The sequence below is a fragment of the Rhamphochromis sp. 'chilingali' genome (genome assembly GCF_963969265.1).
Source record: "Rhamphochromis sp. 'chilingali' genome assembly, chromosome: 16".
Lineage (NCBI taxonomy): Eukaryota > Metazoa > Chordata > Actinopteri > Cichliformes > Cichlidae > Rhamphochromis > Rhamphochromis sp. 'chilingali'.
The window spans coordinates 15,692,619-15,713,226 of NC_137943.1; the positions used below are offsets into that span (position 1 = coordinate 15,692,619).

At 41.8% G+C, this 20,608-nt stretch overlaps 2 protein-coding genes across 23 annotated transcripts in view; both read right to left on the bottom strand.

Moving 5' to 3' along the window:
* Positions 1 to 1,589: 1,589 nt before the first annotated feature.
* On the bottom strand, positions 1,590 to 4,498 carry LOC308412540 (ras-related protein Rap-2a-like). Its single transcript, XM_080906977.1, has one exon. The coding sequence runs from the start codon at positions 3,206 to 3,208 to the stop codon at positions 2,660 to 2,662; it is 549 nt and encodes a 182-aa protein (XP_080763103.1). The 5' UTR covers positions 3,209 to 4,498; the 3' UTR covers positions 1,590 to 2,659.
* A 2,947-nt stretch (positions 4,499 to 7,445) lies between these two features.
* mbnl1 (muscleblind-like splicing regulator 1) overlaps positions 7,446 to 20,608 on the bottom strand; it is a 43,658-nt gene continuing 30,495 nt past the window's right edge. For 4 of the 22 annotated variants that reach the window (XM_080906643.1, XM_080906628.1, XM_080906639.1 and 1 more), the window contains exons 3-9: positions 18,755 to 18,970; positions 18,365 to 18,583; positions 16,686 to 16,925; positions 15,654 to 15,707; positions 14,265 to 14,418; positions 13,344 to 13,379; positions 12,200 to 12,682 (exon numbers count right to left, since the gene is read on the bottom strand). In XM_080906643.1, coding sequence (XP_080762769.1) covers positions 12,396 to 12,682; positions 13,344 to 13,379; positions 14,265 to 14,418; positions 15,654 to 15,707; positions 16,686 to 16,925; positions 18,365 to 18,583; positions 18,755 to 18,970 — 1,206 coding nt within the window. In that variant the 3' untranslated portion in view covers positions 12,200 to 12,395. Of the gene's footprint in view, positions 11,082 to 11,261; positions 11,334 to 12,089; positions 12,135 to 12,199; positions 12,683 to 13,343; positions 13,380 to 14,264; positions 14,419 to 15,653; positions 15,708 to 16,685; positions 16,926 to 18,364; positions 18,584 to 18,754; positions 18,971 to 20,608 lie in introns of those variants that run through there. The other 18 variants (XM_080906648.1, XM_080906629.1, XM_080906631.1 and 15 more) reach the window with 18 other exon arrangements.

A 20,608-nucleotide genomic window follows, 5' to 3' on the forward strand; every position in this document is an offset into this window, starting at 1 on the left:
CTGCAGCAACTGTGTGATGCTCTCATGTCAACATGGACCATCTCTGAGCAATGGTTCGAGAAGTTTTTTGCCATGGAGAATTAAAGCTGTTCTGAAAGTAAAAGAGGGCCCATCCTAATCCTTGTAAAGTGTACCTAATAAAATACATAATCACACATTGTATAAATACAAAGAAAGGTTACAGTTGTTTAACATGGAAAATAATAGTAGAAAAGCTTAAGAGGTGCAGCTAATGATTGTTTATACTGTAAATCAATATTTTATTGATATGTATAAAAATCCAAAAGCACTGAAAAATATGCTTGACAGATTCACTGACATCCTTAAATCACTTGCTTTGTGTGACCAACACAAAGCAACAAAACTGAAAGATATCCCCTTTGCACATCCCACTGAATCCCACGGTCACTGCGAGTTCCTTTTTAAATTGCTGTAAAATGTAAATAAAAGCACAATGCACTCATTTGCAAATCATTTAAACACTGTTATATGTGCAAATAGTACAAAGACAAGTTCTAAAATGTTGCACGTAATTATACGTATATATATGTATGTATGTACGTTTGTTTGTGTGTGTGTTAGTTAAGTGATAGAAACAACAAAAAACTGGAAAAGCTGTGCGTTGCTAAAAGACTCTGAGAATCTGGAAAAAAAAGAAACGTCTGCACGTGCGTCAGTGTTGGAAACAATTATTGAATGGCTGTTATTTTCAGGCCCGCAGGAGGCACTGCATTTTAATACAGAACATTCTGCAGCAGAAGCGACCGCGTGAGCTCAGAAACATGTTCTGAAATCCATCACCAGTGATTGTGGTAGGAGTATGGATGCCAAACCTGGCCTTCCTTTAGTCCAGACAAAACATCTGGCAGCATATAAAATAATATATGACAAAGTTGGCACTTAACTGCTTAATTCTCATATCAAGCAAGCACGATGAAACATTTTGTCTTCTCTGGTTGCCAAACACTTAAAAGTGTTAAAAAAGAAAAAGAAAAGAAAGAGGTGATGCAACACAGTCACAACTTTTTTGTAACCAGCTGGCATCAAATTCCAAGTGGAAAATTATTGCTTTATCCACATAAAATTCAAATTCTGTTTCACTTGTCTTTGCTTTACTTTTAATTTACTTTTTTTTTTTAAATGATTAGCAAATCATAGCATCATGTTCTTATTTATTTTACAGCTCATCCTATACCCATTTCCGTGCACCACTACACAGTTCATATGTTATCAGTGATTTGTGATTATCAGTCGGTTGCTTATGGATTAATCAACTACCTGTTTCAGCCCTAAAGTTGTTTACAGTGAGAGTCAAATTGAAAACACCCCGAAAGTATAACGCATATACATATCCTCAGCACAGACGGGCACAGCACACAGCGTTACGTAAAATCTGTTTTGTATTACAAGTCTTCCAAACTGACAGCTGGATTGGCAGATTTGTCCAAAGAGAGAAATACAATTATGGTAAGTCAAAGAATGTCACATTTTAGAAAGGGAAAAAAACTAAACAAAACAGCTAGATAATACATACAGACATGGCTTCCATTCACTGAACCAGAATTGCAGTAGGTAAAGTTATTCTGTTGTTCTTCTTGGAGTAGTACCTCAAGAAACGGCCTGAATCTGACCCTTTGGACAGCAGGTCGAGGACAAGCGAAGCTTCCTTACAGTCAAGTAGGAAGAAGCGCCTCCCATTCTCAGCACAAGTGAAACTAGACTGTAAATTGAAAACTGCTAGAAAAGTTCTGATTGCCATCATGACTCACTGCAGAGGAAGTAGGGCTCATGAGTTGGCACAGTCACAGATTTCTTAGGAAGGCACTTGACACGGGGTCACGGCGTCCCCCATGCAGCGACAGCAATGCACTAAGGTCCTTGTTTGTGCACACTGGGGAGGGACACCGTCAGCTAAGTGCAAGTTCCACGATAAATCCATTTTCACCAAACCAGAGACAGGGGGGGGGGGAGAAAACAAATAAAAAATTGCTGGCAAAAGAACTCCACCACAGTCCACGGCTTCAGTATTAGCGGGTGGGTCTGTGCCTCTGGGATCACGCTTTACTGTCTGGAGAGATAACGTGACATTGATTCGAGCAACCTGTCCAAGGCTTGAGCGGTGACTGATAATTTAATCAGATTTGTGTTTTTTATTTTTTTTTTTACACTTTCAGGCCTTCCAAAAGACCCTAAAGGTAAACAATCCCATTTAAGCCTAGGGATTTGGTGTAGTAGCCCCAAAACACAAGAACAACCAGTCTCCAAGACAGAAGACCCTAGCCCAGAAGATATAAACAGTACAACTGAAAAGAAGAAAAAACACAAAAATAACCAGAAATCACGTGTCTCTTAGGTTTCACAATAAGACATCCCCACTGAGGCACATTTCCAGAGAAGTGTCATATACAAAGCTATAAAAAAATCCCCAAACATTCAAGTACTTTTTCATGTAAACACTTTTCCAGAATATGATACATATTTGATTGTTGTCGTGGATTTTGTGTGTGTGTCTGTGTGTGTTTGTGTGCAACAATAAGACAACAGTGTGAGGAGAGAGAATACTTTTGCAAAAACAAAACAAAAAAGAAAGCCTGCAGGACAACTTTGAAAGCTCAAACAGCCCGGATGCACAGTTTCTGTTTGTTTGTTTGTTTGTCTTTTAGAGCACGACACATGAACAGCACTTGTCTCCACCGCTGGGGACATTTGTATAGTTCATCTGTCTGACTATCTCTGCAAACAGTTCGTCGACTGATCCTTTATTTTTGGCTGAAGTTTCCATAAACGGGCAGTTCCACTCTTGGGCCAGAGCCTTGCCCTCCCCGGAAGACACCTCTCTCTCCCCCTCCAGGTCCACCTTGTTTCCCACCAGGATCATGGGTACCCTCTCGTACCTCTTTACTCGGATGATCTGGTCTCTCATGGGCTTGATGTCCTGAAAGCTCTGCTGGTTCACCAGGCTGTAGACCAGAATAAAGCCCTGGCCGTTCTTGATGTACAGGTCTCGCATGGAGGCGAACTGCTCGGTCCCCGCCGTGTCCAGGATCTCCAGCACAGACGGGGACGAGTCCACCTCGATCTCCTTCCTGTAGAAATCCTCTATGGTGGGGTCGTACTTTTCGATGAAGGAGCCCGTCACGAACTGGACCGTGAGCGCGGATTTGCCGACTCCGCCCGACCCCAAAACAACCACTTTGTACTCCCTCATGGCCGCGGAGAGGTATATGTATATATATTCTTAAAAAAGAAAAGGCAGACACCTCCTTTTCCGCGACGAAGCCTCCTCTCTCTGCCACCCGCTGGCCAGCCCCGATGTTTTCAAGCCGAGCAGGCTGAGAAGAGTGCCCTCTGGCTTGGATAGGATTCAAATCCCACGCCGGCAAATCGCCCTCTCGTGCGCTGTAAGGGCCGCGGAGCACGGATCCGGGGAGAATGGCCGCTCCTGGGCATCAGCGGGCTCAATTAAGACACATTTTTGATAGCGCTGTATTGTGCAACGGCGGCCGTGAAGCGTGATCGCTTCACTGCTCTTGCATGGCGTTTCCTGCCCACATCCTGAGCAGCGTCAAAAGCCGAGGCTTCAGTTCCGTTTTCTTAAAGGAGCCGACACCCTTCAGTCACAGCAATCAGATGACCAGACAGAACGATACTGCAGTCGTATGCACGTCTGTGGCCCGATCGGCGTGACCTCTGCCCTCATATTCATATTCGCGGTCACTGCTCGCAGCTGTAGACTCTGTAATTATGTGTCTGGTAATGGGATTATCCAGTTAGTCGGTAATCGGTGCGCATATGTCAGTGTGCGCCATGTGCGCCACATGGGCATAGATACATAGTTAACTGATCACAAAGGAAATCCAGTAGCTTGCAAAGCACAAAACCTGAAACATAACAGGGCAGCAGGGAAGTGACGGAGTCACATCACTCAGTGCTGGCCCAGGGTGTTTGCATTGTATGCTTTGTGTGTTAAGTGTAGGTATTGCAAAGGGTGTAATTATACACCAACAAGCAGTATGCACAATGCAAGAGTTGTAACCACTTTGCATAGTTTATAGGGAACGCTGGCACCGTAATCACACAAAATAAAATAAAAACGACTAAAATAAAATGTCAACGTGCATATGCATGGGGCTGCTAATGTGCTGCTAATCACAGTTATGCTGAAAAGTCAGTGTTTCTGTGTCCCCGCCCATTCTGTGATACACTGCAGAGCTGTGTGGCTCTTCTGTGCACTTCAAAATTCCCACATTTTCTTCCAGTTCTGTTTAAATAAATGCAAATGCAGGTGAATTATGTCATTTGTTGTTCCTCATCAGCTGCTATAACCTGAAAAGATCAAACCATCATGAGGATGTACGGTCATAGCAGGGGCGATTTTAGCCCATTTTGGGGGGGTGTTTCAGCACCCCCAAAATGAATCAAAGCACCCCCAAAGATTTATTACCTTTCTGACAATATTTGCTGTTTGTGTGACACACTACTAAAAATATAAAAAGCAGACAGTACTTGGTTGAGACGTAACATTTTAACAACAAAAGTATAGATATCCCCCCCCCTCTCCCAAAATGGTTTGTTCCAGCTCGGCTCTCCCCTGCTCTGGCTCTAGCGCTGCCAGAGGATGTTGGCTGAGACATAGCAGAGCGGAGGTTTAAGTGCCTGGCTTAAAACAGGACATATTAGCTGCATTTAACCTTCAGTTACTCTTTATATAGTTAGGTAGGAGTCACACCATGTTTCTTTTTGTATAGCGCTTTACTAGTCCCTAAGGACCCCAAAGCGCTTTACACTACATTCAGTCATTCACCCACACATTCACACACTGGCAATGGCAAGTTACATTGTAGCCACAGCTGCCCTGGGGCGCACTGACAGAGGCGAGGCTGCCGGACACTGGCGCCACCGGGCCCTCTGACCACCACCAGTAGGCAGACATGGAGTTAGTATCTTGCCCAAGGATATTTGGCATGCAGCCAGGAGGCAGCCTGGGATCGAACCACCTTCTGATTAGTGGCTGACCTGCTCTGCCACCTGAGCTACAGCCACCCCATGTGTTTTCCCCACGATATTTGCTACCCTACAATCCGTCCTGCTCTGACCGCCCTGTTGCTCCCATTGAAATTTATACAGCCTATTTAAAATCTAAAACTTAAAATTGTTTTAGCCTACTGTTGTTGCCACTGTCCTGTTTGAAATAGAATGAGAGAAGCTGCTTATTTTGTCATATGTGCCTATATTAAACCCAGGAGCCACATTCAGGTAAACGTGTAAGAACAAATGATCCGTCAATCAAGAATAATGTTGGATCAGTGTTTCAATATTTAGATATTTTATTAGATGTTCATGTGGTTTGGTTATTTGCCTTTTGGTTGAAAGTACACGGAGATAGGACTTTTTTATTAGTGATCTTAATAATATTTTTTTTCATATTAATGTAATTTTTTTTATCTAATTGAATATAATCTATTTGTGTATGATTGTGAGTCCAAAGAGGGAGAGGGGAAAGAGGGGAACATGAGGAGAAAGTACAAGTCAGGAAGAACCAGGTAAGGAAACAGAGAGGGAACAGTGACAGGCACAACAGAAACTGTTAAACTGCTTGAGAGACTTGACCACCAAAAGTGATAGACAGATTTGCCAACCTCAAGGTGAGGCCACATAGGTTAAAATAAAATAAAAATAAATCTGCAGAACCATAGTAGTATCTGCAGTAAAGATCTTTTCATACATTGTATACATTGTACCATAGGAAAAGTTGCCTACATTATTATAATTTTTTTTATCAATATTTTGTACATTTGTACATTTCAAGGACTCTATTTTTGGAGTGTATTTTTATATATCTGTATTGTATTATACATACACATTAAAAGTGAACCTCTGTCCAAAAAATGCACTCAGTTTACTTCTCATTTACTATGAGCATAATTTTCCCCCAGTAATTAAGGTTAGGATATGTATTTTTTTTAAAATTGCAATCCATTCTTCATTTGCAGCATTTAAATAACCTTGATCAGATTTGATGGTTTTGTTACAGACTTTTAAAAAGTGTTTTGCTTTTCTTTTACAAATGTGGGGATTCAATTGTGTTAAAATGTACAAAACAGTGATGTCATGTTTTGTGACGAGGACCCAGGCACAGATAGACTTGATGAATTTAAGAATCTTATGATTTAATAAAGAAATTTGCAGACTTGCACAGAGATGGTAAAATTATGATGACTGATAACGGAAACGAAGACAACGGAGGACGAGGACAGGGAGGAACAGGGGTTTAAATGCACCAAGGAGACAGTCAGAGAGAACTCAGGACAACTGGAGACATTTAAGGATGCAGGGACTGACAGAGACAGGGAAGAAGTCTCATCGTGACGAGTAAAGTTTATCTTGCCTGGCTGGGCAGTGCTCAGCACCCCCAAAGCTCTGATCCTAGAATCGCCCCTGGGTCATAGGAAGTACAAATCACACAACACTGTTTTTAAAGCCTAAATCAACATAAATAAGACACATATGTTCAGATAGAAACCCTTAGACTGTCCACAGTTACATAAAACACCCATCTCGCTCTCTGTTGGGTAACTTATGTAATGTGAAACTGTTTTGGGCTCCTGTTGATACCAATTCCTCCTGCTGTCTGCTTCTGAGTAAACAATGACCACAAGTTAGACCCTTGGACAAATTCAGGGAATACTGACTTACATGCTGGCTACAGTAGTGCAGGTCTTAGTGGGGTTTCCTGGATAATTTGCACAGAAACCAAAAAACTGATAACTCTTATGCACCAATAAGGTGTCTGTGAGCCCAGAGTTGGAACCTCTGACCGCATCAGTGGCTGAGGGGCTACTACAAGTCCACCATTGATAGATAGATGGAGCTCATGGAACCTATCCACATCCAACTTCCCCCATTTGCTTTTAAACCTGTCCAAATACAGGCTACTTCTTGAAAGTCAAGAGGAAGCAGGAAAGCTGTGCACCAGCTCTGTGTTAGCTGCAAGGTATCTGACATGTGGAACACAGCAGGGCTAACTATGGTGAGATTTAAATTATAAAGTGTGCAAACATCTTCCTGTTAGGTGCTCGGGAACTACATGCACTAGGAAGCACAGGTCTTTATGTGAGATTATATAGGTGTCATTCAAAAGCACCACTATCATTTCTGACCCAGATAATACACGCGATCTCATGAAAATCGCCTTGAGCATAATTAATGCAACCTTCAACATGTCATATATTGCTCTCCACGGAGCTGCTCCAGAATTGTTATCTTGATTGCCTGAACCCTTGAGAAGAAGACAGCTGTAATGACTATAAGCTGTCCTCTTCACCTAAGAAATCCCTGCTAAAAGTGAAATCAGATGATGAGTTGATTTGATTTTGCATCACTTGAAATTTCCACCTTTGTGGCATTCGCTCACATCGATGCAGAGAACCACACAGAGGGTTGCGTGAGCAAATCAAATATTGTTTTATTCAGATTTTTTTTTTCATCCATACAGCAAGAGTCAATTAACAATAAAATGTGCATAAACAAATATGAAGACAGAATAGTACATTATTGTGTGGCAACTGTTAGCAAATACATAACTGGGTGGGTGCACTTACAAGTAAAAAGCAGTCAAAGCGTACATGTGCGCCCAGCAGGGAAGCGAGACCTCGGTTGCAGCCTGAAGACTGAACGTGTGGTTTGGAGAAAATGGTGCTTTGGTTCTGTAGCAACTATACAAAGCAGCCTCGAGTCAGAAACACATCTGATGTTGTCTGGCGACTGTTACATTCATTTTTTTAAAGACTAAATTTGCCAAATAAGCATTTGGTGTGATGAGCCTTCACCTGCTGAGTGCACAGCTATAAGAGCAGGAACAACTGCCTCGTGAGTCAGCGTGGACTGTAATTATACGGCTATGAGAATGTATCCGGGGGGTGGATGAGTGCTAATGTTTTCTCATTCTTTAAATAACAAGTTTGCTTGGACAATATTTTATTTTAATCACACAAGAGTAAGATGACTTGTTCTAAAGTATCACTTCTTCCCACTGTGGATGTTATCTACTGCATGGATAATTTGAAAAACAAAGAACAAATGTTGTGTATTCTGTAGTCTGAAGGTGTTATCTTATTACCTTACATATCTATCTTTTGTTTACGTGTTTGTACTTTTACATGCAGTCAAATCAAACTATAATAGAATACACATTGTTGACAGGTTCATGTATCAGCTGTACCATGGGAGCAGCAATACTGCGTGACCAAGTCCAACACATGGTATATGAATGTTACTGGATATGTCATCCTACAAGAGGGGTGGAGTTAGCATGATATGGGGATATCTACTCCCCTACAACATTCCCTGGCAATACTAGCCACTTATAAAATAAGACAAAAAGCGCATAGCTTTCTCTGAATGCATTGGCCAAGAAACTAGTGCCCTTCTTTGCAAGCATTTTTTTTCTTTTAGCTGGTCTTCTAATTTAAGAATTTAAATTAATCTAACAAAATTCCTTATAATTATAGATCTTTTTTTATTCAAAATAATATCTCAATATGATACACATTTTTTTCTCTGTTCATTTGACTATATACAGAAGTGCAAAAAGACAACCTTCGTCCCTTAGGTTCGAACTCATAATCTGCAGCATTTCTGATTCCTCGGGAAAACAGACGCCTCTGCTTCCTCGCTCCTAATCTCGCTATCTATCGAACATCCGAACACCCGTCAAATCTCAATGCTCGTTTTGGCCTGACATTCAGGGCAAACTTAAGAAATATTCAAACAAAAACAAAATTACATATCTCTTTGAAATGGATACAGTAGAAAATAATTTTTACTCTAAAACATGGACAGTCTGAATTTCAGTACAATATAGTATTTTCAAACATGATCTCGACATGTTACAAGGAAAAATTTAAGTTGGTTAAAATAGTTTTTGTGTGTGTGTGTGTTTGTGTTTGATTTTTTTGTTGTTTTTTTCTTGTTAAACTCAGAGACCGCTGCCGTGCAGCAAATCAATTGATCTCGTTCCTCGTATCAAAAAGTCTTCTCATCAACAACAACAACAAAAAATTAACTGACAATGTAACACAACTGAAAAAGACATCCAGCTATATGAATGAAGTGAATATTTAAAACTAACACATTATCATTTATATGGTTTGAAAAAAAGTTATGAATGTCATTCTACCTCAACATCTACAACGGCTATATCAATGTTGTCAAGTAATATATAGTAAGGCAAAAACAAAACAACAAAAAAAAAGAAAAATAATCTAAAACTACATACATCAAATAGATTCAAATTCTTAAGTAGTACATAACACATAAGTTCAATGAAATTTAAGAGAGTAATTGTTATTGTTACAGAGCGAGAGAGAGAAAAAAAAAAGATCATAAGCGGCATGTGAGAGAACTATAAAACATCATTGGTGTTCTTTACCTGCACGGTGATTGAGAGTACATTTGATTGGGCGAGGACCCATTAACTGTAATCTAAGGCTTTGTTAGGTACATTACAATCGGTAAAGACACGCTGCTGTGAAAAACATAAATCAAGACACATGAATGAAAGATGATAAACCTTTTTCCTTAATTGTTTCAGCCTCTGCAGAGATGTCTCTGTATTCACCCACAGTGGATAAGTTTGAGAGAAAAAAAACAAACTGTGCTTTGGTTTCCATAGTCAGATCTATGCGTGGATGAAAACCTTTGTGTTTTTGCATGAGATACAAGGCAAACGTTTGAACGTGTTGTACTTCCTCAGAAAATCAAAAATGAAAGTTCACTTGGGATGGGATGTGAAATTAAAATATGGCGACTGGACAAATAATCGTTCAAGTGCACATGTGACCTACTAGACCTTTGGGCTTGTTGTTTAAAGTTCGCATCCACACATGGCTCAACAGTGCTTCTTGGGAGACACAGTTTAAGAGCTGCTCCTCTTTACAAGAGGGGGAAACATGGTAACGCAATGTCAATTGAAGCTACACCCTCTACTTTGCCAGGCTTTAGAGTCAATGGACTTGTCCAGCGACTTAATTCCAAGAAGGAAAAACAACACTAGTCTATGAAAAAGAGTTATGACAAACTTTAGAAAAACCCTCCATTACTGATTCTAAACAAACAAAAAGGAACAAAAAAAACATCAAATACCAAACAAATTGATTTGGCAAGAAACCCACTTCTAAAACTGATTAATTTGAGAAAAGAAAAAGTTAAAAAACACTCACAATGGAGATTTTTAAAAACAAAACAATACAAAAAAAGGAAAAAAAAAGAGCCATACAAAACTTTTACCTTCGGTAAACAAATAACACTGCTGAGATAACACTCTGGTTTTAGCTGTATGGCCTTTATAGCACATAACGAGGTGAGAAAAGCTAGCCTGGCTGTGCTTTCAAGGTACACAGGTATGTTGGTTTACCCAGAACATTCATATGTCCAAGACCCTCATGTCAACATCTAGTTTCACTAGTAGCTGTAAAAACACAATACTGTACATGCCTAATTCATTTGGCGAATAAAATCCTGTTAAAATCATTGTGCCTTTCAGATTTCAATTCAAATTCAAGGTGCATGTTTGCATTACTCTTGTAAACGCTGAAATATGGCTATCAATTAAAAAAAATGAAAAATAATAATAATAATAAAGCAGAACAAATAAAAAAGGAAAGGAAATCTTGGTCTACTATTGTACCAGCACTTGATGTCGTCTCATGTAACAACGCTCTTGACCTTCTGTGCATGCGGTAATAATAATAATAACTAGAAGAAACTGAGTGCTATGATTCAATCCGACACAGAGGTATCATGTGAACGTTTCCCCCGCCGAGGGGGGGAGAGAGACACGCCGACCCTGGCAACAAGATATGCTCTTCTCTCAGCTGGATGTTGAATTTGACAGCAAATTCTTCTTGACATTGATATGTGGGAAGATGGCACAGATCATGTGTTGTACCCTTGATGTTTTCACGTGTGATGAGACGTGGCAGACCCTCCTTGTCCCACTGCTTGACATTCTGAAGGTTATGTACATAAAGGCTGAACTCTTTTTTTTTGGCTTGGACGGTGCCAGCACACATTCATTTGATCTGCAAGAGACGGTGGATTTAGCTTAAATCAAACTGATGGTAAAGTGTGGTTAGAAGCTCTGTGTGCATACAAATTCAAGGGAAACTTGAAGCAGATAATATGAGTCACACAAATGGAGAAAAAAAACCAAACAACTTGTGATGAATAGAGAAAATGTGAGGGTTGAAATAGGAACTCACTGTTCTTGAGAGGAACTACATCTGAGTCAAGTACTTGTGACTACTCAGATGATCTGCAGATATTATTGGAATCTGGGGATAGAACAACAGACAAGAGATCAAATGAAGGATGCTGACGCGAAAACGGACAAAGCTGAGGCTGGCCGGCGCAAATAAGTACAGATCAACATATTTTAACATCATCTCCTCGCATTAAGATGAAGTTATTGCTGGAAAAAACAAAGACAAATATGACAAGCTGGGGAAAAAAAAGCAATTTGGCTACAGTTGTGGCACAACTGATGCAGACACTTCTGGATAGCAGGGAGAGAGGAGGAGTAAAAGGAAGGGAGACACGAGGTGGGAGTTTGGGGCGGGGGAGGTGGATGGGAAACTGTCAGTAAGGTGGCTTCCCCCATGCAAATCTAAGTCCTCCATGTTGTTGACCTGCACGCCTCGGTAAAATGCATAAAACTAGTCCAGGATGAAGAACAGCTGCATAATGGTTCATCTCGACTGTTCATCAATCTTGTTTAATGGAAACCTATGATTATGCAATGCAGCTTGCTGCTTACAAAAAAACGCCTCCAACAGAACTGAACTTAAACACGCAGCAAGTCATCTTACAGACTGATTTTATAACTTTTTTTCCTGACATTAATAATGAGTATGTCCAGCTTTTTAACACAAAGAATATGGTAAAGCTTTGCTTTACGTGCTGGAAGAAGCAGCAGAAAAAAAAGAGAGGAAAAAAAAAAGCAAAGCACCAAAGGGCACAGATAGCAACTATTGCACAAGCTGTGCAAATGGCTCTAAAAATGTGGGGAAAAAACACTGCCTCATACATACCAATTGCATGTATTCGTTGGAAGTCAACTTTGATAAGGAAGAGTCCTCAAAATGGGAAAGGACAAAAATCGAGGTTACAATGAGGACACACATTAAAATACAATACAGCATGTTTTTGTTGTTGTTGTTTGCTCTTTTTAAACACAGGTATATAATCTAAGAAAAAGAGTTATAGTTAAAATGGACAAGTACTACTAGTTTATAGCACTGCTTGTGTTCACAAAACTTTATGTTGGACTGTAGTGTAGGCCAACAAGAGGGAGTCCTGCTGTTTACCCCTTGCATTAACACACAAGCATTCCCAGATTATCCATGTGCACTGAGATAGATAGATAGATAGATAGATAGATAGATAGATAGATAGATAGATAGATAGATAGATAGATAGATAGATAGATAGATAGATAGATAGATAGATAGATAGATAGATAGATAGATAGATAGATAGATAGAGAGGGAGAGAGGGAGAGAGGGAGAGACTGCGGAGGTAGAGGTGCAAACCTGATTGGTGGAGGCAGTTGCGAAGGGAACGCTTGTGGCAGATGTGGTGGCTGCAGACACAGTGGCTGGAGTACCACCGTGCATCATGGGAACTTTTTTGGAGGGAAAATCATGTAAGCAAAAAATATACAGGAGGAGCAGTGTAGCCACATACACACCAGGCAAATGAGGGAAGGAGAAGGAGAGAGAGAGGAGGTCAGAGAAGGGTTCGATTTAACTGGTTCCCTTTCTTCCCTCTGCCAGCACTGATAAGGATCAAACAGTCTGAGATCGCAGTCTGGCAGCAGCAACTTACTTCCATATTTGCATGTAATAATAGTAAACTGCTGCTGTACTCTTCCAGTAAAGAAAAACAAAAACTAGAATGTGGCAGAGGGAGACAAAGGTCACCACTCTAACAAACCCCCCTCAGTTTTGTTTAATGTTTTCAAAGGGTTTCTACAGGTGTCAGGTTAAACCAGCCAAAAGCCAAGTTTAGAACGAGCATGAGGACAAGTGTGGTCGAGCAATATATACGGCAGAGAGGTCAAAATAACGAAGCTCAGTTAAACCATGAGGATGTTTTTATACATGAAATAAACAACATTTATATAAAACATTATTTGCTTTTGCCTCAAATCACGGAACCAAAGGACTGACTCTCAGGTCACCAAACAAAAATGCTTACAAATTGTCTATGAACACAACAAAGTACATTTCACTAAAACTGTGACTCAAACAAACAACAACTAAAGAAGGAAAGCCGGGACCTACCAACGCTGGCTGCAGGTGTCATGCACAATATTGAGCCTGTCCATCATGCAGTGCAACAGGAAGTGGATTGGATAGGGAAGAGAAATCAAAACAGCCCATCACAAGGTTCATTAGAGCGAAGGGAGAGATAACGTGGGGGAAAAAAAGGTTAATATCTCTTGGACACAGACATCAGTGATTGGAAAAGGCGAAGAGGTAAACTCATCATCAGAAAACCAGTTAATTAAGTGAATCTACAGTTTCATCTTTGGTGCGAATGACAGAGTGAGAGCAGGGCTATGAGTGTAACTACAGAGCATTAAACATTACGTACATACTCTAAAAAGAAGTGAGAGGAACAGCAGATGTGTGCAGAAGCCAGACTCTTCAAACTGGTGTTTGTTACCAGATACCATTACCCAGCCCCATTCATCCCAGCCCAAGCCGAAGCCCCTCTTCGAAATATGAGTGATCACACCGTGAAAAGTCTAACAACCTACTAAAAAAAAAAACTAAACTAATACAAATTATTTGGATTACTAGTATTCATACCTATCATCCTGGGCCTGCATTTAATATGGGGTGAAGGTAGCTATAAAGAATTATATTAAGGCAATTAGTTGACAGATTGAAATAGTAACCCATTTTAATACCTACTGGCCATGCAAAGCCGGACAAAGCATAAAGCACATTTTTTCAAAGCTCTCTTTTAACACTGAAATACACACATGCAATCCCTGCAAGCCTAGATTAAAATCTAGAGTTATCACTTGCCTATTTTTTTTTTTTTTAAATCCCTCTTTATAAAAGAAAAACAAAATCTGCTCTGTACTGCAATCTACCACTCTGTCCGACCCCAGCCAAGCAGGAGCCAGGTTAGACTGATCCAGGCATCCACTCAGTTGGTAAGAGCACTCGTTGTGGTCGCTTTGGGAGCCATACCTGATGGGAGGAAAGCAGCCTGCTGCTGAAACTGCATGCTGGCCAGGGCCTGTTGGTACTGGAGCATGCCGGTGTTAAACACGGCAGAGGCCCCGTTGGCCTTCTCCAGGGCTGCCCGCTTTGGCAGGGGAGCCATGACACTAGGGGCGATGCCCTGCCCATCCAGAAGGAGGGAGGTCAGTGAAAAGGAAAATAAAAAAGCCAGAGAGAGACAGAGGTTAAAAAAAAAAAAAAAAGAGGAAAAAGTAAGACAGAGAGAGAGAAAGAGAGAGAGAGGGTGTGTTGAAAGAGGCAAAAACAGGAAAGAAAACAAAAGAAGGTACATACGTTAGAGGACATCCGAGGAGCACTGTCACAACATCCTTGTGTGTACAACAATAACAATATCATTATATCATCAGTAGCAAGCAAGCAGCAGTCTGACACAAGTACTACACAAGCAGGAGCATGGTGCCTACTGGAGCTACTAGCTAACAAGCATTCATATGTTCATTACATTGGATTGTTAACTCTGCAGTCTTAAGGCTGACTAAGTGCAACATAAGCAAGCATTAACTATTAAAACAATAAGGCTGCTAACAAGTGGTGTAACAGGTAAGAAGCACAGAGAAAAGGGAGGCTGCACTGCTAGCTCCATGATAAACTGTGTAAGCATGTTTAAGTGATGGTTCACTCGCAGACAAAAACGTCAAAAATGGTCTTAGGCCAAGGGACGTAACTCAGAAAGCGGATCCCTGCTGTTTAAAAACCATGAGTGCTCTCGCGTGCGGGCTTCATCTTGGCTTGAGGCCATTCTTGAGGTCTGAATATCCGTGACAACATTTGGTGATGGAGTGAACTATCATTTGAACTGTAATAATCTGTTACGGTGGGATCACTCCTGTATGGTTTTAAAGGCTTTCCCTCTTAGCCCGCTCACCACCACCACCATCACCACCCCCACCCTTATCCATCTGACATGCACTAGCGACACAGACATGCACACATTTGATTGAGCTGCTCCACAACACTGAACACTGACTTAAGACGTTACACTGAAGCCATGCCACCGTTTATAGAAATTCTACTTCCTTAGCCCTCACTGACTGTTGTTAGAAAAGCTACGGGTGATGAACTGATTGTGGCTCCGAGAAAAATGACGCATTTAGACTTGGTGCTTGAGGTGATCTGTACAAGAAGAAAAGCTGTTTTGGATGCGACCGTTGGGTTTTTTTTGTAACCCCGGAAAGCCACAATCACTTTATCACAGCCAATCATGACAGATCAACAAGAGGAAAAGACAGACATTGCACTGAGACAACAACAACAGAAATAGCTAGGTATCATTGGTTAAAACACTGCGCTACAACAAAGCCACATGCCAAGCTAAAAGGTGAAAGGTCATAGTACCAGGTCAAAGGTTGCGTCGAGGGGTCGCTTCAGTGATTTGACAGCCGACTGAGTCTTAATTAGCAGGCAGCGAGCACATGATGGCAATGGGCCAATGGGGTTCAAGCGCATTAACATAAACCAGCAAGCAGAGGTGCATCATGGGGGCAGCAGTGCAGTTTGGGTATAGGTGAGAAAAACAAAAACAAATAAAAAAACAAATCATTGGAATGCAAATATACAAGGGGATAACAGGACTAAGGCATGCACAGTGTGGACACTAGCTCTACTGCTCGACAGTTAAATGATCATCAGGAATCGATGACAGCTACTCATCTACATTAGTCATTGTCACACAGAGATGGATGAATATAGCGAGGAGAAAAATTATTCAACCATTACTGTAAGCGATTCTCAGTGACTGAACAGGAAATCATATGGAAGCACATATTCACAGGTTTCCATTTCACTGTGCACATCAGTCAGGTTCACATTGCAACGCTTCACCCCGAGCTTTCTGTTTCGCTACGTCAATAAAAGCATGTAGAAAACACTTTGATCAGCACTATTATTCACCCGTGCTATTACTGTAAGACAGGACTGAAAGCACAATGAATCCTTTATAATAATGTCAAGAGGAAGAGAAGTTATAGGTAAGGAAGCACAGAAACAATGGAGTCACAATTAAGGCCAGGCCATCAGAGACAGAGACAGAGAGGAACTGGACTCTCTACTCGTGTTCTGCGATGATAGAAAAAGGAACAACAATCAAAAAAAGGCTTAGCATGGGAATAACGAAGCTACTAATGCACTATTGTCCGATCCTTCTTCTTATCATCCAGATATGAGCAGGTTTCACCTACATGAACATGCAGACCTTTAAGGTTGGCCTGGCAAAAGCAGAACTGAGAACGCTACATTATACCAACCAGGAAGGTTACGCAAGTTGAGTACGAAACACAGAACACATCTGCTCTACAGTCGCTAACCCTAACGTAAATATAAAGCCAGTTGTGTGGGTGGTAAATGAGTGTGCTTCTGCAGACTGCTCACCATGGCTGCGGCGGCTGTGGCCTGGTTCACCTGGTGCTGGGCAGCCTTTATTTTGGCCTGCAGGTGAGCCGGCGGGTGGAAGTACTTGCACTTTTCTCGGGAGCACCGACCCTTGATGTAGTCCATGCATACAGTGACGGTGTTGTCGTTGGTGTCGATCATAGTGCTGTCTGCGGGGTGAGCGAAGCGACAGTCGTTCTCCCCCCGAGAGCAGTTGCCCCTTTGATACTCCCGACAGACCTACAGACAAATGGGATGAGGCGAATGATAACGTGCAGGCTCCATGTCCAAATTCACCACCGCGGGAGAAAACGTTGTACAGAATATTTATATGAGATTTCTTTATTTATTTTTAATTCAAACCTTATTTAACCAGGAAAAATAAGACCTTTGAGATAAAAAAAATCTATTTTACAAGAGTGTCCCAGCTAAGAAAAGGCTCAGTCCAACAATAAGTCGCATAAAAAACTAACACACACACATCCGCCAAATCCACCCAGGCAAAAAATAAAACTAAAACACAAAAACAACCAAAATCTATAAAGTTCACTGTCAATAAAAATGATGACCTTAGTAAAAGTAATAGTCTATGTCCAGTTCACTTAAAATTGCCTTAAATTCAGATTTGCACAGAACACAGAAAAAAAATCATGTTTTATGCACTAAAATCTCAAATATTAATATTATAATACAAATTGAAGTGATTTGATCTAAACCAGTTAACCCGTGAAATTCTTTCAGCCTGTGCTGAGCCTTCCTCTATCCATCATCACAAGATATATCTGGATACTTCCTGTTCAACTATTAGTGAGATCCTGTAATGCATTCAGAAAGGTCCACACTATGTTGAACCATTTCTACATTAACACAAATACGTATAATCTCATAATACATTTTATCCCCTATACACAGCTATGTGTTGCATCTCAGACATTTGTAAGTACGAGAGACACCAGAGGGCAGCACTTTCTTTTAAATTAGGCACACATAACGGCTGTTGCTTTCCTGACATCAACTCTGCCTTACTCCTGTGAGCGTTTCAGCAGTGTGTGACTGAACATGCTTTATACCGCACTATGCTACTTTTGTGACATGATGCTATTAAACACACAAAACTGCTATTTTAAATGGTGGCTGTGTGATATTGACACATAAAAGGTGCTATTTAACGACAACGTGACAAAAGTGTAATTTTAGTGCGGTTTGTATACGTTGAGCGCTGATTATAGCTTCAGCACTCTCTTCTAAATAACACGCCTCTGTTGTTATGCTCGTCTTGTGCCATTGTGTGAAACGCAATGAGCGAAAGCACCATCTCCACGGGAACTTAATTGAGATGCAGTTCATCAGGATTATACGAGTGATAAACCGATGACATTTCATCACAGTTTATCAACCTGTTTTTTATTTTCTTTCAGTTTGGTTTCTACTTTGCATAATTGCACCAGCTATTATAATTCAATTCCGTTTCAGAAACTGTTTATGCAAATCAAGTAAGGGCACCATTATTCTTATGCTTGTTGAGCTGCTTGCCATCAATATCTGTCTTGTTTACAGGCTCATTATCATTGAGGTTAACTCTACTCTGACTAACAAAGAGATACACCACGAGGAAGAGTTTGTAATGGAAAGTTTTTCATAGAAGAGATGAGATCACACTCAGTCAGTCTGTGTTTTACCTCAAGTCTGTCTGTTCTCAGCAGTTTCTGGGCTGCAGCGGCAGCGTTGGGGACTTGGCTGACTGCAGGGCTGGAGGCCATGAGGACAGGGGTGCTGGGCAGGATCTCTGGAGGCATCAGGCTTGGTGACACAGGGCTTAAGTAGGGATTAAAGGCTGCAGCTGCAGCTGCTGCTGCGCTTGCATTGGTGGCCAGGCCTGGTGTCACCGAGAACATCGGCTGGAGCAAAACAAAATAAAGGCAGAGGAATTAAAGGACAGCGGGGAGCGCAAACTGCGATCTTTCCGTAAAGACACGCACTGACATGAAGGGGACTCAAAAGACGGGAAAGAGCCACGCAGACAAGAAGGAGCCATATATGTGTGAGCTTTTACATGTACGTAATCTCACCGTGGGCAGTAGCTGTGGTGTGTTCATACGTGTGTGTCCTCTCACCATAGGTGGTAGCTGCGTGCCAGGCATCATGGCATTGGCGAGCTGCATCTGTTGGGCGAGCATGGCCATATTCTTCTGCTGGATCAGATTGTTCCTGCCATTGATCTCCAGTTGGGTCTTTAGATGGGGAGGAGGGTGCAGGTACTTGCAATTCTCCCTGGAACAACGGCCCTGAGAGGAGTGGAGAGAAGTGACAGCATTTAACGCCAGATTCAGAAAGATGCTTATATGGCAACAGGGTACAGACAAACATTATTGACTTTATATTGACTTTAAATTGATCAGCTGGAGTAGTTTGCCTGTGCCAAAAATTCGCAGATTTCAGCGTTTTAAGGTTTATGGCAACATTCTTTTATTGGAATTGACGCTGATTTACATCAACAGTTATTGGTGCCTAATGTCTTGGCAGCTACCAAACTGGCCGTTATAAAATTTGTATAGACATCCATAGTCTTGAGTAACAACTGTGAGGATCGCCAGCTCCTGTACGATTGTCACGATGCCAAGGTTTACCCAGGTAATTGGCCTAACAACCAAATACCTGCTAAACTAATGTCATTCCTAACACTCTCGGCTTGGTGAGGGTGCTAAACATTATATCAGCATTACTTCAAGGCTTGGCAGACTAAAAAAACCAAAAAACCTCTCATTATTCACAAGGGGTCACCACAGCAGCATGGTGTGTTTGATTTGGCAGAATTTTTCAATCCAGACACCCTAAAGGGATTTGTGTCTCCTCGTAGATCTAAACAAGCTTTCACTTGTAAACCTTGTAAACCACTACACTGCGCACCACCTTTTGCATGTAACAATAAAATATGAAAAATGAACACATGGTGCATGTTCAATCTAGTTACACCATGACCAGATGGCGGCGCGCACAGACGCAGCGGCCCGGAGCTCCTACACTTTTGTCGGGGACCAGGAGGCATACAGTGCTGCCAGGGCCAACCTGAGAAGAGGCATCAAGACTGCCAAGCAGCAGCACAGGAGGCGTATCGAGGCCAGGTTTGAGAACAACACAAACCCAAGGCAGGTCTGGGAGGGCATCAGGGCTATCACGGACTACAAAAGAAGAACACCATCACCCTCAGCCGACAGTTCTACTCTGGCTGAGGATCTAAATCTCTTTTATGCCCGTTTTGATAGGGAGAACACCGACCCTGTCCTGTCCCCTCTCCCCTCAACCGACCCTGCTCCGGTCCTGAGCACTCATGAGCTGAGGCGTGTGTTCCGGAGCACTAACACCAGGAAGGCGGCCGGGCCGGATGGAGTGCTGGGCCGGGTGCTAAAAGACTGTGCTGCGGACCTGGCGGACGTCTTCACCTCTATATATAACACCTCGCTGTCCTGTTCACTGGTACCATCCTGTTTCAAAGCAGCAACCATCGTTCCCATCCCAAAACAGTCAAATGTCACATGTCTGAACGATTTCAGACCTGTGGCACTCACCCCCATTCTCGCCAAATGCCTGGAGAGACTGGTCATTAAACACATCAGAGCTGCTTTTCCACCATCCCTGGACTCGCACCAGTTTGCATACAGGGAGAACCGGTCAACCGAGGATGCGATCGCCACAGTGCTGCACACATTACTGAAGCACTTGGAACACAGGAACACCTATGCACGGCTCCTCTTTGTAGACTACAGCTCGGCTTTTAATACCATCCGGCCATACAAACTCCGTCCCAAACTCCACCAACTGGGACTTAACTCCTCTCTGTGCAACTGGATTGTGGACTTCCTCACTAACCGTAGACAGAGTGTCAGAGTGGGTAAGAACACTTCTTCCACCCTTGTGGTCAACAC

What these genes read in the sequence shown, in the direction of transcription:
- LOC308412540 (XM_080906977.1), bottom strand. Translation starts at nt 3,208, where the DNA reads ATGAGGGAGTACAAAGTGGTTGTTTTGGGGTCGGGCGGAGTCGGCAAA.